Genomic DNA, 16,795 nt, shown 5'->3' with positions numbered 1-16,795 from the left:
CTGTGGTTCTTGAAACCTTATACTACGATAAAGTTGGTTAGTCTTAAAGGTGCTACTGGACTTTTTACTATTTATAGCATGTTTTAAGATCCTACCTATCCAATGTTTTACTTATCTTTTATCCTGTTCTGCTGATTTTTTAAATATAATGGTTTTATTATGTTTGCTGCTTTGCTATGATGTTGGGAGCCACCTAGCAGATACCATCTGATGCTCAGCCTTGTATAGCTCCCTCCGCGCCCCCGTATCCATTTTTGTTTTATTTTACAAATATTTACTGATACTGTAATCTGTAATAAAAGTCTTTCCTTCCTGTAGTTTTGCTGCTAAAAAAAATATCTCACAACATGGAGAAAAATATGGATATTCTCTGTTTTTGCATGGATATTCTCTGTTTTTGCATGCATTAACAAAAATTTGGAAATCCAGAGTTCCTTCTAAGATTTAAAAAAAAAAAAGATCAACAGGAAATTCAACATACTGTTGAATTCAGACCCTTCCACCACCTACCAAAATTTCTACAGATGTTTACCAGAGCAGGATCCGCAGAATTAACCATTAATTTGATTTTCAAGGAGATTTTATTCTACACACAATCTATTGTCATGTTGAAGGTTTCAAGGTTCCCTCAGTGGAGATAACTGCGGGAAAGTTTCCTTAAGCATACAAAATTCCAAATACAGAATTCCAAAAATAGACATTCCACAATCTAATTGTCATCAGGTCAGTATTAAGCATCGGAGAGCATTTTTAAACCTTTGCATTGTTTATTCACATAATACCAAAAAAAATCTCATAGTTTTTGGCTGTACCATATGCTAGGAAGTGTCTTTGGAACAAGAGACAAGACATTAACAAAAGTTTGGAAATCCAGAGTTCCTTCTAAGATTTAAAAAAAAAAAGATCAACAGGAAATTCAACATACTGTTCAGCCAACAGGTACAATACATCAATAGAATAATAGCTGCACTTTGCTACCGGAGTGTTGCAGAAAGGTTTACAGTGCAATCCTAAACACAGTTACTCTCACCTAAGCCCATTTAAATCAATGGTCTTAGACTGGCATAGCTCTGCTTAGGATTGCACTGTTTGTATACCTGGCATAAAAGACAAAAATAAAATGCACCCCATGTTAAAGGGAATTTCCAAACAAAATACAAAAAGGAAGTTGATTATGTGCAAATACAAACCTACAAAGCCACATAGATACAAAAGGTTTAAAAAAAAAAAAGAAATACTGCCTTGGTCAAGTCTTGAGTAGGTTCAACAATGGAGTAATCCGACTGGAAATTAAAAACAACAACAACATTGCACAAAACCTATTTGTCCTTGGTGAGGTTATTCCTCTCGTACCCGTTATGGAATCCCTTTGTCCCATCTGGGCCTCTTGGGAAACGCAAGACCCCAACGGGCAATCCGTCTGCATTCTGAATTTTTGGGCTGAGCATTGGGCTCCCCACTGGACTTTTCTCTTGAGTCACAGTCTGAGCTTGTCGCCTCCTTTGAACCCATGGACTACTCGAAGGAGTGACGCTGCTGTCCGACGAATCATCTGCGCATCTCCTCAGCATTTCGGGACTGGTGCTGAGGCTAAGCCTGCCGTCTTCAGCCAGCGGAGACATCTTGGGAACTTTTCGCAATGAGGAAGGGCTGTTCCAAGGACTGGACCTCGGGGAGACGTTAGGGCTGAGGTGATTGTTCTGGTACGTGGTGGGGCTCAACTTATTTGAGGCATTCACTTTGCGACCTGACATGGGAGATGTTGGATTGCTCTCTGGCTCAGAGGAGCTGTTGGCAGAAGACTCGTCTCCGACGTACTGAAGTTCCTCCACTCTCTTGTTCATCGATCGTGTTTTGTTCAGACCCTTGCTGGGGTCTTCCTCGCGGTTCTTGTCTTTCAGAACTTTCTTCTTCGGTGGCTTCACACCAATGAGGACAACCTTCATGTCCGTTTCATTGTCCGTAATGCACATCGACTCATGAGCTTTGATGGCAGCGTCCACCTCTTCGAACTCTACGATGGCGCATTCCTTGGTTCCGACTTGGCTGTATCGGCTGCTGAACCTCTTGATATCCGGTGGAAGATCCCTACCAGGCTTGAGGATGCGAACGGAGGAGATGACCCCAAACTTAACGAAAGCTTTAAGAAGATTCTCCATCATCTTCTCCTGAACGCATCCGTTCTCCTGTTTTTCATCCTCCGGGTGGAGATCAGAAACCAGGGGGATGTCATAAATGAGCAACATCTTGCTGGGGAGATTCTCACTAGGAAATACCGGAACTGGAGTGGTCCTTCGAACTTTTCTGCTGTCTTCGTTCAGCTCTAGGACCTCTGAGTATTTCAGGGCGTACGCCGTAGTTCTCCAGTCACGTGTCAGCTGCTTTACCTGGAAGAAACAGCAGTGTTTTCAGAACATTAGAAATGGTTCAACAATGCCATAAGTTAACTTTACAATGGGAGAAAACCACTGTTCAACCTTAAGATTCACCAGTGGCCATCGCCTCCAAATGGACCCCCCCCCCCCGCCGGCAACAATCGCAAATTGGTACAGCTGGATATGGGACTATTTTATAATGGAGAAATTAGCAGACCATCTGGCTCAGTGTGAAAATCAGAAACACAGATCTCAATTTCTGGAACAGTGGTTCCCAATCCTAGAATACCTAACATTCAGTGGCACAATGATACAGCCAATCTCTAAAAAGGAATATTATATTCTATTAACATGTTATTAATGAAGAGAATGGACAGGATAATTTAATTAATTTATTGATGAAAATTTTGTTGCTATGTATTACTTATGTAGAATAATCAAGGGCTCTTAACAGTCTACTCTGTCTACTCTTAACAGTTATTGTTAATGGTTGCAAACGTGTTGTTGAGCTATACTGTATGTTCACAAGCTATAAGCTGTTTGAAAAGTTAAAATAAATTTTAAAAAATGTAAATTAAAAAAAAAAGATTTACCAGTGGCCTAGAGCAGGAAGTAGTTGCTTAAGGGAAAGAACCTAAGTGCCAAACCAAGGAGAGCACGGCCTTGCTCTCTACCAGAGGGACAGCCACATACAGGGGTCTCAGTCCTGGAGAAAAGCCAGGACTGGCCTTTGTGATGCCTGGCTGCCAGGGGAATGGCAAGACAGGAACGTTTTCTGGTTATCACATAGTTTGAGCTTATCTTGTTTTTGAGAAGTTCCGTTCCAGGTTGGCACTTGCTGTTTAGAAATACACCTTCCTCCTTCCATCCCGTGTAGGTCAACTGCCATCTATAAGTACTTTACAAGACTTCCTTTTTTTTGCTTCTAGACCCAAGAGGCTTGTAAAAGCTTTCGAGAGTCAAAATTCCTTTGTCAGATACCCTGGAATTCTTGTTGACCTTTAAGGTGTTACTGGACTCAAATCTTGCTCTTCTACTGCAGACCAACACGGCTACCCACCTGAAACAATTAGGATTTGGAAAACCCAGGTTCGAATTCTCACTCTGTGATGGAAACTTGCTGGGTAACCTTTGGCCAGTCTCTCTCTCAGCCTAACCTATCTCACAGGGTTGATATTACGAGCCTAAAATGGAGGAGCAGAGAATGACTCCATTTAGGCCGTTTTGGGTCCCCGTTGGTGAAAAATGGGGGGATTAAATTCCTAAATTAATGCGGAGCTCTGCGCAAATACCGACTCTAAGCAAAAAGAATGCTGCAGACCAACTCGAAGCACAGTTAACCTTTTTGAAAGACGTCAGGAGCTTTACGCTGACGTAGCCCATTTTGTTTCTCCGGACGTGCTTCAGAAGGAAGGCGTCTTTCTCGAGGTTTTCATCTGAGAAGTAATATTCAATCTGGGCCACCAGTTGAAAGATCAGGTCGCGGTCAGGCTGTTTCCACTTGTGCTCAAAATCTTCTCCATCATTTTCACCACCGCTGGAACAAGAAAAGAGAGGGAATTGAATCTTGCTCTTATTTATTTATTTATTTATTTATTTATTTACTTACTTATTTATTTCATTTATAGTCTGCCTTTCTCACTGAGACTCAAGGTGGATTTAATTTAATTTAATTTAATTTAATTTAATTTAATTTATTATATTTATATTCCGCCCTCCCTGCTTTCGCAGGCTCAGGGCGGATAACAAATACAAACATGTTTAAAAACATTTAAAAACATTAAATAATACATTTAAAAACATTTACACAGTATGAGATTAGTACAATCAGTAGCAAGGACATTTCCATAACAATGCCAAAGGGTAAATAGATAGAAGTTTAAAAGATATAGTATTAGCAAGAATCCAATATAGAGTAGAAGAAAAATACTGAAGCAGAACATAATCAAGTCTAGGACTAACATTAGACAACATGGAGCACTGGTGGTACATAGGAGTACATATTTAAAGCAGCAGATAATATGTAAGGCAATATAGTGGTGAAGTCTGCGGTCCCTAACAGCGAAGCATCTGAGACCCCCTCCCTACAATACAACCCCCCCCATTTGAGTAAAAAGCCTTTTTGAATTTGACTTATTTCCGGTCATCCCTCCTTTTTGCATGAATTAGCCTGATGTCTAAGAGGCAAGGGGACTCTTGGGGTGGGCCATGCATGACAGTCCAAGCTGATCTGGGCTGCGCTTCTCTTCCCCTCCCTGTTGCCGGTTTTTAAATCTAGGTTTGGCCAGAGGCACAAAGCACAACAGCCTTATGGGGAACCCAAGATGTGCCAAGGACCACAGCAAACTGAGCACATTTGCATCAAGGCGTTTTATTTAGCATTTTATTCTGCGACAAGAGACCCCTTCCAACAAAGCGTCTGATGACCAAAGCGCCCCTCAAAGCCCTGGAGTCTTGGAGGTGAGGGGTGGTCCAGCTGCAGGAAGGCAGAGGCCATCTGCACATGCCAAGAGGCACTCCTGGCATGTGTTTACCACACTTATTTCCATGGCAAAGCTCTGACGCCAAGCACGACCTCCATCGCTAAACACCAAACCCGACCAAGCCCTGTCGCTAAGCAACACAATTTGAATTGGAAGAAGGGAGGTGTGCATCGCTGCATAGCTGCATGCAATCACCAGGTCACGGTTTCCACCTTTCTAGAAACGGCCCCACAATAAACATCACGAGGCCTCCCTTTCCAAAATGCTCCCCCCACATCACTGTAAAGCAATAAGTCACCCGTGCTAGCAAATCACCACATGTGTCCAAGCCATCAACTAACATCGACATCTCACCAAGAGATGCAGAGGTAGACTGGGAGGCGAGAATAACAACAACATTCGATTTATGTACCGCCCTTCAGGACAACTTAACACCCACTCAGAGCAGATTACAAAGTATGTTGTTATTATCCCAACAACAACAATCACCCTGGGAGGTGGGTGGGGCTTGAGAGAGCTCCAGAGAGCTGTGGCTGACCCAAGGTCACCCAGCTGGCTTCGAGCGAAGGTGTGGGGAATCTAGCCTGGCTCTCCAGATTAGAGTCCTGCTGCTCTTAACCACTACACCAAACAGCCCTAGAGGGGAGAGGGGAGGCCAGACTCCCACCCTGGCTCCTGCCCCCTCTGCGTAAGGCAAAGTCTTGCAGGGCTCAGGGATGGGGTGCCCAGCCCAGGCCACTGGCCCACTGGGAGTTTTCTCGGCAGCCTTAATGGCCAACCCACTCCGGAACAGATGCACTGGTACGTATGGGGTGCAAGGATGAGTGTTCTCACGTGGGGGCCTTCCTTCTTGCGCCCCATACTGTTTGGAATTCGCAAGTGTTTACATTCAGTCATGAAAGGGTTAAACTGTTGTTCAAAGATCCAGAGGAGTTAGCCGTGTCCGTCTGTAGTTGCAAAATAGTTAAAGAGTCCAGTAGCACCTTTAAGACTAACCCACTTTATTGTAGCACAAGCCTTCGAGAACCACAGCTCTCTTCTGCAAATGTGTGGAGGGTTTTCCATGCCTCAGACGAAGAGCGCTGTGTTTCTCAAAAGCTTGTGCTGCAATAATGTTGGTTAGTCTTAAAGGTGCTACTGGACTCATTGCTGTTGTTTATATTACTTAGTAAACTTATTTGCATGTAACCATTTCGCTGTCCAGTAAAGTTTCCCGCCATAAGAATGGGAGTCTTTATGCTTAATGAAGTGAATGTGATATTCTCTATTGGGCAACCAGTTTATTGGGGGGGGGGCAATTAACTAGAAAGATATACTGACGTTTTATTGCTCTTTGTTCAGTCGGGATCAGTCTCAAGTCCGTCTCTGTTTAGTTTACATGCTAGCTACAGTGTAGTCAGATAGCCATTTCTTGTTTTCTACCTTTCATCCTTTTATGTAGTAAACTGTTCTATAGAGCTAAACGCTGGGAGTGTCTTATGCGCAATTCTGCATCTCTGCTACGCAATAATCTCAACACACATGAAGTGGTTGAGGGAGGGCAGGCGATGGTCACTCCATCTTTAGAGGGAAGCTTTGACTATCTGAATACTATAGGAATGCTATGCTATGATTATGTTTCTCTGCATTATTTGCTTTCCCAACCCTGCCTCCTTCCAGTTGGTTCTTGCTCTGCCTTGAGAACTACCTATTTTTAGAAGAGGGTTCCCACTGCATCTCTGCATGAGTCTTGGTTAGTCTCTCTCCAACAAGGATCAGTGACTCGTACAGAAACATGGGGTGGTGCTCCTCAGAAGGTACAAAAATCTAAAGGCTACCTTTTCTATATAAAGTGAATTGTGTGCTTCATTTTAACTCAGAAGCAGTATCTGAAGTTCGGAATACAGCAAGCCAAACCCCAAGCCACAAGTCAGACTGTTGTAGGACACTCCACTGATTTCGTAACAGTACCCATGGAATTGTACCAACCACGCTCCAGTTTCCCCCAACCTTGAAAGACAGCTTCCCTCTCCAAACCTTCATTAATGTTATCAATGTATGTTGACAATCTCCAAAGGGAAGCGGGGCGGGGGACGCCGACTCCACAGTGACTTCCCAGATGTTACCAGTTTGCATCTAAGCCTCCACAGGAGGACCACGGCATTATTCTAGAGCCTGTTAAAAATAAAACAGCCTGAAAAACAACCCTATTCAGCTGTGACTCATCTGCCAGTGACTCATCTGGGAAGCCAAAGGCCGGCAGCCCGAAAGATGTCCTTTGGATCTCTGCAGGCTCCACAAGTATATTGGTCAACAGCTCTCTTTTCTGGGCTCTCTGGCACACACAGAGCCCTCGTAGGGGGTGGATGGGGGGGTATCTAACGCTGCTCGCTCACTGGCAGCCACAATGCTCTGAAATACAGACAGTGCATCAAGGGAACGCCGGCACCAGCTAAAGGGATGAGGAACTGCTACCAAGCTTTTAAAGCAGCGTTCTTCAACCCATTGGTTCAGACGTTCAGGCGGATCCCCTCTTTTTATTTGCCAATTTCAGAAGGACGTGGCTTCTCATTTTCTCATCTCAGTTGAATTCTGAGAGATTTCAGTGTTGGTTTTAATCTGATTTTGTAAATTACTTGGGAAGTAAATGAAAGTTCAAAAGTGATATATAAAACCAGGGCTTTTGGGGGGTGGTGCATGCTAATAAACAGGACCAGCTCCTCTTTCTGAAGTGCCGGCATTTTTTTTTGGCGGGCTTGGACTCCCAAGGCGGCAAACAACTTAACTACCAGCACATCCTAAGGAAAAAATACTCTGTATAATGCTATGTCTTTGTAAACTTGCATTTATTTACCCTATCGAATTGTTTAAGGAAATGTCCTTGATATTGACTGTACTAACCTCACACTGTGTAATCCTCCTTGAGACTCAGTGAGAAAGGTGGACTACAAACAAACAAACAAACAAACACACACACACAAGCAACCTTTTTGCTTGTGTGTGTGTGTTTGTGTGTGTGTTTGTTTGTCGAAAGGAAATGGAGTGTCACCAGCTGCAGGGAATGAGTCTAGTTTCTTACACTTTGATCACACAGAGTTTATTTATTTTCACTCCACTTTTCTCCCCCCTGGAGACTCAAAGCAGTTTACAACACCATTCTCCTCGCCTCCACTTGATCTGTCCAACAGCCAGGTGAGGTAGGCTAAGCCAAAAGAAAGAGTGACTGGTCCAAAGTCACCCACTGAGCTGCCACGGCAGAGATTCCAATCTGGATTCAGTACTCTAACCACTACAGCATACTGGCTGGTGGGGGGGAATCTTAACTAGAAAGGAGAGCTTTGAGAAGGGATTAGAAACTAGAGAGAGAGGGGTGGTACCTCCTAGCTTTGCAGGGTCACAGAACCAGTGTGAGGCTACCCAAGTTCAGTTTCTATGTATGTCACACGCATAAGGAATCCTCTTGGGATGGGTGACAAAAGTAAAGAGGATCTGTTCTGTGTTTCCCTGTAGACCCAGAGATGTTCTCTGGAGAGAGGAAGCCAAGAGGATATCTGACCTCAGCCTGTAAGGTACTAACAAGCTCTAATTTGCCTGGCTCAGCAAATCTGGAGGGATCCTGCCTGAGGAATTTGAGAGCCAAGCTACAAGTGACGCCTGACACAGGTTGGACACTTGTCAGCGTCCCTCAAGTTTTGATGGGAAATGTAGGTGTCCTGGTTTTACAGCTTGGCTCTCCATTACAGCTGCAAGACCAGGCTGCCTACATTTCCCATCAGAATTTGAGGGAAGCTGACACGTGTCCAACCTGTGTCAGGCGTCACTTGTAGCTTGGCTCTAAGACGGGCCACAATCTCCTTAGTACCCCTAAAACTCTCCGCTGAGTCACATTTTCTTCCAAGACGGCCTGGAGAGCGAGGACGCTCTAAACAGGGCACATCACAGCAGGGCATCAGTAGCTTTACACCAATTCTACAGCTATGCAGAAGTCAACAGCTTGGCAAAAGCCACAGCAAAATGCAAATTCCTCTTGGGGAGTCACAATGGACTCTCTCAGTACTTTCTTTTCTTACTCTACTCTTCTGACCTACAACTCTTAAGCAGTAACTGAGAATATGAGGAAGAAAGGAAGAATTCAGGCCACAGAGAGTTAATCCATAAACTTCAAAAAGGCTGACTGACTCTCAGGAGCAACTGCTTCTTCCCAGAGCCAACACGTTGCTTCTCTAGGCCTGGTAGCTTTTAACATGCCCCCCACTCCCGCCATGTGGTCACACTCCAAACATATAACTTCATGAGTCATGAATGAAAAATTAAAAGCGTTTATTTCTGGTAATGGTCTTTCAGCCCAGGCCTGGTTCCCAACAGAGCCCCCCCCCCCTCCATGTTTCTGCCTTCTGCTGCATTAAAGGGGAAACACCCAACAGTTGTGCATTTTTAGCTCTATAAAGTTTCCATGTTTCTTACCGTTACCAGAATCCGAATCACAACTGGGCTGGCGTTTTATTGTGTACGTGACTTACCATTTTGATTCTCTGTTACGAGAGAACAGTTGTGAGGTATGGATTTGACCTTCGGGGAGACGGTGAAAACCAGACAGGGCTTGGACAACAGCAAGCGTAGGAGACCAATGCAGAACGCGCCCAGTAGCACCAAAGCTTCTGTGACTCCCTCCACCACAGAAGTTACGGGAAATGCCCCTTGCTGGTTTGCTAATCCTAGCTGCCTTGGATCTCTGAGCTGCCTTGGATCTTCCAGTTCACTTATTTCTAGGTAATTCCTTGCTGACCACGGCTAGTGCGTCATATCCCAGAGAGTGGCTGTCACATCCATTCTGTTAATGAATTCTGCAGTGTGTGTGTGGGGGGGGGGGGGGGCGTCCAGAGATACCATTTGCCCTAATCTTCTTTTCTCCTCCACGGTGTAAACACCACCTGGTGGATGAGACTAAAGAGGCGCATGGAAACAGGTGTCCGGTAGCTTATGTTGTGGGGGCAGGGAAAGAAGGTGGCATATAGGATTGCCAGCCTCCAGGTGGTGGGGAAGCAACAAGTCCGGGAATAAACCGTTAGCCAGCAAATAAATTGTATAATATTCTTTTTTAAATAAGTGCAAAGTGCAGAAGTGCAAAAAGTGTCTTAATAAATACACAGTTTCAATAAATACAATTAATCAAAGTCCTTTTCCTGTGTCCAAGTCGTCACGGTAAACACTTGTATCCAGCAAAGCTGTAGTAAACGCCGCAATGGGCTCACTCCTAAAAGTCACAGAGCTGAGGGAAGAGGTGATTCCAGTCCAATCAAAGTTACAGTAATATCCAAGAATGTGCCGACGGGATTATGCAGGCATCCTATACAATTCCCGTTTCGTGTATCGCACACTTCCTCTGGGCACAATTAAAGCTGGACTGCCAATTAAAAAGTCCAGCTTTAATTGTGGAGACATTATTGTTAATTGTGGAGACATTATTACCACACGGGGATTTTCTTCTTGTTTGACATAGCCTCCAGGTGGTAGCTGGAGATCTCCCAGAATTGCACCTGATCTCCAAGCAACAAAGGCCAGTTCCCTTGGAGAAAATGGCTGCTCTGAAGGTCGAAGTCTATGGCGTTATACCCCACTGAGGCCCTTCCCCAAACCCTGCCCTCTCCAGGCTCCACCTCCCCCCCCCCCAATCTCCTGGAATTTCCTGTCAACCATAGTGGCATAGCATGGCATGTTGACAGACCTGAGGTAGATGCTGCCAACCTCCAGGGGGTGGCTGGAGATCTCCTGGAATTACAACTGATCTCCAAGTGACAGCGGTCAGTTCCCCTGGGGAAAATGGCTGCTTTGGAGGGTGGACTCCAAATGGCATTATACCATTCTGAGGCCCCTCCCCTCCCCAAACTCCACCCTCTCTAGGCTCCACCCCCCCAAATCTCCCAGAACTTCCTAGCCTGGACCTGGCCACCCTACACCCCAGATTTCCACAGCTTAGTGTTACACTATGAGAGCAGGTGGGATGTAGTGGCTAGAGTGACCGGCAGGGTGACCCAGGTTCGATTCCCGTCTCTGCCACAGAAGCTTGCTGAGGCATACACACTCAGCCTAACCTCCCTCACAGGGTTGTTGTGAAATGGGAAAGGGAAGAGAGAAGAATCATGTAAGCTGCTTTGGGTCCCCAGTGGGGAGAAAAGTGGGATATAAATGAAGTAAATAAAATAAAAAATCCAAGTTTTAAAGGCTGCGTCCACACATTGCAGAATACAGCACAGACCCGCAGATCCAGCTGCGAACGATGCCCATACTGCACGGACAACGAAATAGCCAGAGATGCTCACCAGGCTTGCTTTGAAACCACAATTTGCAAGCTCTTATGTCGGGCGCTCCCCAGCTAAATGGAAAGGGGCGGGGGAAACACGCTAGCCCTTTGTGCCGTTCGAGTCTCTTACTCGTCTCTCAGACCAGACGAAATTCTGTCGTGTGTACTGACTCCACCTTTAAAAAATTCAGAGAATTAGAGTCAGTCCTGACCTTTTTGATTTTTTAAAGGTGGAGTCCAAGGGAAAGAAAAAGGGTTCCTGCATTTTAGCAGAGGTTCAAGAAGGACGTTTGGAGACATTTAATTTTTTTTTTACTTTGTTTATATCCCACTTTTCTCCCCAACAGGGACCCAAAGTGGCTTACACCATTCTCTATTCTTCCATTTTATCCTCACAACAACTTTGTCAGGTAGGCTAGGCTGACAGTAAGTGACTAGTCCAAGGTCACCCAGCAAACTTCCGTGGCAGAGTGGGGATTCGAACCTGGGGCTCCCAATTCCCAGTCTGATGCTCTACCCACACCGGCTCTCACAGCGGACATAAATATTTAAAACCTCTTCATGTGCGGCTAGCCTTTCAGATGTGACTGACTATACATTAAAAGGGGATATTAGTTTATTAATAGAGGCATTTGCTATTCGCTTAAGCATGATTGATCCACTTGTTTCCGACAGCAGGGAGAGTTTTGCACATTAGGGTAGCCTCTGGAGGTAACATCTCCAGGAAGTAGGAGGAGGAAGGGGGTGACAAGAGGCTGGCCAGATCTCCCCCCCCCCCCCGCAACTTCTGCCTAGTGTATGGCCAGATTTCAGACAGGATGAAAAATAGTAAAGAGTCCAGCAGCACCTTTAAGACTAACCAACTTTATAGTAGCATAAGCTTTTGAGAACCACAACTCTCTTTGTCAGATGCATCATTATGCTACAATAAAGTTGCATCTGATGAAGAGAGCTGTGGTTCTCGAAAGCTTATGCTACAATAAAGTTGGTTAGTCTTAAAGGTGCTACTGGACTCTTTACTATTTTGCGACTACAGACTAACACGGCTAACTCCTCTGGATCTCAGACAGAGGATGGTGGCTGGAAATCTCCTGGAATTAACAACTGATCTCCAAGCTAAACAGCTCAGTTGCCCTGGAGGAAACGGCTGCTTTGGAGGCTGAATACGCCACCAAGGCTGCACCTCCCAAATCTCCAAGAATTTCCCAACCTGGAGCGGACAACGAGTAGCGCCTTAAAGAGCAGCGGGATTTCCCAGGGTGCAGCTTTGGAGAGAAGCAGGGCTCCTGCCCAGCTCATCCCCCGCCCAGCGCCTGCTGAGATGCTCGGCTGGCTCCCCCCCACCCTCCCCCTCCCTCTAAGCGCCAGATCAGCAGGCACCCCCCTTCCCAGCCCCAGGAAACCTCTCCTCCTGGCACCCGGCCAGCTGAGCATCCCAGGGTCCTCCTCCTTGCGGGAAGGAGGGAGGAGGCAGCCGCTTGCTTGGTGCAACATCCGGCCAGTGTTGCGCCAGGCTCTCCCGCAGGCCTGGGGGAATCTTCGAGGGTCCCGGCCCAGGGGAAAGGCTTGCATGTGCGAAACCATCTCATGTGTTCCTTTGCCCTCTTCCAGCGCCTTCGATGGGGCTGGAGCAAGATGCCAGGCCAGGGGAGAAAAAGGTCTGGGGTAACCCCGCATCTCCGCTTTAAGGGAGTAGGGGATGGGAAAGGCCTCTACCAGACCCAGAGGGAAGGAGGACACCGCCTAAGGATGCCAACCCTGGGTTGGGAGATTCCTGGAGATTTGGGGGTGGAGCTGGGTAGGAAGTCAAAAAGCCCACCCATCAAAGCAGCCATTTTCTCTGGGGGAGCTGATCTCTGTAGTGTGGACATCAGTTGTCATCCCGGGAGATCTCCAGGTTCCACCTGGAGGGTGGCATCACTAAGAGAGTCCTTGTAGAGGCTCTGTAGAGGGTAGCTTCGTATTCCTCCATTCACACAGTCCCCCTTATCCTCAGCCACAGCACCAGAGCATGGTGACGACTGATGCTAGACAGTTCCCAGGACACGAAAAGCCCCCCTATCAGTTTCTAAGGCTCTGTGTTAGGTGGCGCATCTCCAGCCTGCCCATGCAGCAGCCTCCGCCAGGGGTGGGGCAGAAGGGGAGCCTTCTAGGCCTCCTTTAGGGATGAAGGATCGCAGACCCGTCCTTCCGACAACCCATCAGGGAGTAAGCCCCGCTGAGATGGAGCTGGCTTGTGCTTGTGTGAATGGCTGCAGATCTCCTTAGAATTCCGCCCTTCTTCTAATGAGCTCTGTTCTCACAACAACCTTGCAGGTTAGGCCGATGGCATGACTCGACTCCCGGGCACCCAGCTAGTCGGCAATTCGAACCCAGTTCTCCTCAACAGCACAGAACTTTGTGAGCTGACCCTGCCAACAGATGTCAAGGAAAGAAAACCTGGCCAGCAGCCTCCGACACCCTGCACATGGCCAGTACCTCACTGCTAAGGCTCAAGGGAGCGAGCAAAAGGGGGCAGTCTCTTGCACACGTGTGTTCTCCCACTTCCCTTGACCAATGCATACACACGTGCCCATGCACACGCTTCCTTGTTTCTGCAATATACACGCTTCTCATTCACAAAATGCTCCCCATCTCGGTGTTTCCCCTGCCCTGCAAAAGAAGCCCACCTTTCCCTGTTCCAAAAACTGGAGTCAGAAGCAGGTCGCATCACTTGGAGCCCCTCAGCTGCTTTTCAGCAGTGCAGGGCCAGAGGAGATGGTCTTGGGCCCTGGCTTCTCTGGTGTTCTTGTGTTCGGCCAGGGCAGGCCAGGCCGAGGGACTGGGGTGGGGTTGCCAGCCTCCAGGTGTGGCCTGGAGACCTCCTGGAATTACAACTGTTTTCCAGACTAGTTCTCCTGGAGGAAATGGCTGCTTAGAAAAGGGGGCAGGGGCTCCATGGCATTATATCCTGGTGAAGTCTCTCTCCTCCGCAAGACCCACCCTCCCTAGGCTCCATCCCCAAATCTCCCGGGATTTCCCAACCTGGAGCTAGCAACCCTGGAGAGGGGGAAAAATAAAACGGGAACGTATTAAGGGGGAAGCCCCAGTCGACAGTCAACCAGTCTGGCAACCCCATGGCACTTAAGCAGAGAAACCCATCTGAGTCCCATTGGAGCCCCTGCAGCTCTAAACAGCCTTACTCTAAAGTAACCTCCTCCCCGCAACTGAGCCCCAGGGCCGTTTATTCCCAAGTGAGGCGCCCAAGGCACAGGCAACGTCCCAGCTGGCCGCTGTGCCTGCTTGCTTGGGAGGAAGCCCCCGGGGCAGGTCTCCTCGGAAGTCAACCGGGAGGGAGCGAGACAGCAGGGCGCGAACCCCACAAGGAGGAGCGCAGCGGCGCCCTACCTGGACTTCTCGCAGCCTCGGCCGGAATCGTCCTCGCTGCAGCTGCCGCCGCCCAACGAACCGGGGCTCAGGCACCCCCGCCGCCGCGCCGCCTCCTCCTCGTCCTCCTCTGCCGCCGCCACGCGGATCTCCACCGGGCCCGCCGCCAGCGCCAGCGCCGTCTCCGTCTCCGCCATGCCGCCTCCCGCTGCCGCAGCGCCCAGCCCCAGCCCGAGCCCCAGCCGGGGAGGCGCCTCCAGCTCCCCGCCGCCCCCGCCCCGGCCTCCTCCTCCTCCCGCGGGGCCGCTCAGCCTCGCCCCCGCCGATGCAGCCGCCGCAGCAGCAGCCGCCAGTCGGCCAGCAGCGCGCAGGAGGAGCCCAGCGGCCCCGCCGCCGCCGCCAAGCCCCCCAGCAGAGGGCGGGCGCACCCGGGTCTCCAGGTCCGCCCCAGCCTGGCCCGGATTTCGGCCCGGAGTTGGAGAGCTCCCCCTCCCCAATGACCACCGTTGCGCTTGTTTATAGTCACAAGTCAACCCCGCTGAGCTCGAAGCACGGTCAGATCAGGGGAACTGGCGCCCTGGAGACGGGATTTTGCATTGGAAAGAGGCCAGATCATCCCTATGGGTCAGAGCGGCTCTGTCTCTTTATCGAAGGCTTATACTACATTGGAATTGGATGGTCTGGTTGTTTTGCTGCTACAAACCAACAGGGCAAACTCCTTTGAAGCCTCACACAAGCCAATTAATCTCCACACCAAAAGGAGATGTTTACATTTACTAGCAAAGGAATGTTTTGGTTGCATCCCCCTCCCCCCCTAACTGCATCTTCGCTCTCCTTCCCTCCTCCCCCCTCCACTTCTATATTTGACCAGTTTCTGTACCATGCATCTGATGAAGAAAACTGTGGTTCTCGAAAGCTTATGCTACAATAAAATTGGTTAGTCTTAAAGGTGCTACTGGACTCTTTTTGATTTTGCTACCACAGGGCTAACTCCTCTGCATCTAATCTCTGTGTGTGTGTGTGTGTGTGTGAGAGAGAGAGAGAGAGAGAGAGAGAGAGAGACTGTGCCCCTGACCTACGGCGATCCTATGAATGAAACAGTCAAGAGTCCAGTAGCGCCTTTAAGACTAACCAGCTTTATTGGAGCATAAGCTTTCGAGAGCCACAGCTCTCTTCCTCGGATGCATCTCAGACAAAGAGAGCTGTGGTTCTCAAAAGCTTATGCTCCAATAAAGTTGGTTAGTCCTAAAGGTGTTATTGCACTCTTTACTATTTTGCAACTACGGACTAACTCGGCTAACTCCTCTGGGTCTATGAATGAAAGACCTCCTGAACGTCCTATCGTTAACAGACTTGCTCAGATCCTGCAAACTGGAGGACGCGGCTTCTTTTATCGAGTCAAGCCATCTCGTTTTAGGTCTACCTCTTTTCCTACTGCCTTCCATTTTTCCTAGCATTATTGCCTTTCCCAGAGAATCTTGTCTTCTCATGATGTGGCCAAAGGCTCAGTTTTGTCATTTCAGCTTCTAGAGAGAATTCAGGGTTGATTTGATCTAGAACCCACTAATTTGTCTTTTTGGCTGTCCATTGGCTACTGGGGAAGAGCAGAGGACAAGTGCTATTCTTAATGCTGGGACTGGATTAAAGTCGAAAGGATGTCCAGATGCAAAAGCAACCTCCAAAGCTGTGCCACACACATAATAGAAACATGGAAGTATGCAGTCAGGTAAGCTAGAAACAGTAAAACAAGAAATGGAACTTTTAAACATTGCAGTCCTGGGTGCGAGTGAACTAATGTGGACTAAACCCATTGAAATAAAGCCCACAGAAATAAAGTACCTCTGTTTCGGATTGCACTGTTAAACTGTCCTATTTTGTGCACTTATTAATACTATTTTGGGCTTATTAATTGTAAATATCAATACAAACACACATCAATATTAATAAGTGACACTACTAATAATTAATATAATTATTAGCAATTATATACTAATATTAGTTATTAATAAGCATTAATACTAAATAAAATATATCGTATATTGATACACAAAATATTTATTAAAATATATTAAAATACATATTTCCTATATATTAATAGATAAGGTATTACTAGTGTTAAAAATATGTAAAAACTATTAAATATTTATCATATATAGAACAACATATATATTAACTATATTAATTAATATATATAAATTCAGTCTGTCTCTTTGTCACGCAAGCTTCATCTGGACCCGAAGTGACTGGAAACCACGAAAGAGCGCTTCCTCTTTGAAAGGAAAAGTGATGGG

At 47.1% G+C, this 16,795-nt stretch overlaps 1 protein-coding gene across 1 annotated transcript; it reads right to left on the bottom strand.

The window, feature by feature from the left end:
- Positions 1-1,223: 1,223 nt before the first annotated feature.
- LARP6 (La ribonucleoprotein 6, translational regulator) lies at positions 1,224-14,692 on the bottom strand. The gene is made up of 3 exons (XM_055002734.1): positions 14,526-14,692; positions 3,717-3,912; positions 1,224-2,387 (listed from the first exon to the last, which is right to left on the bottom strand). The coding sequence occupies exons 2-3, from the start codon at positions 3,756-3,758 to the stop codon at positions 1,320-1,322; spliced, it is 1,110 nt and encodes a 369-aa protein (XP_054858709.1). The 5' UTR covers positions 3,759-3,912; positions 14,526-14,692; the 3' UTR covers positions 1,224-1,319.
- Between the last annotated feature and the right edge of the window lie 2,103 nt (positions 14,693-16,795).

Source organism: Eublepharis macularius, chromosome 18 (genome assembly GCF_028583425.1).
Source record: "Eublepharis macularius isolate TG4126 chromosome 18, MPM_Emac_v1.0, whole genome shotgun sequence".
Classification (NCBI taxonomy): Eukaryota; Metazoa; Chordata; class Lepidosauria; order Squamata; family Eublepharidae; genus Eublepharis; species Eublepharis macularius.
Note: the sequence above shows the minus strand (reverse complement) of the source record. Positions and strands in the feature narration are given on the sequence as shown.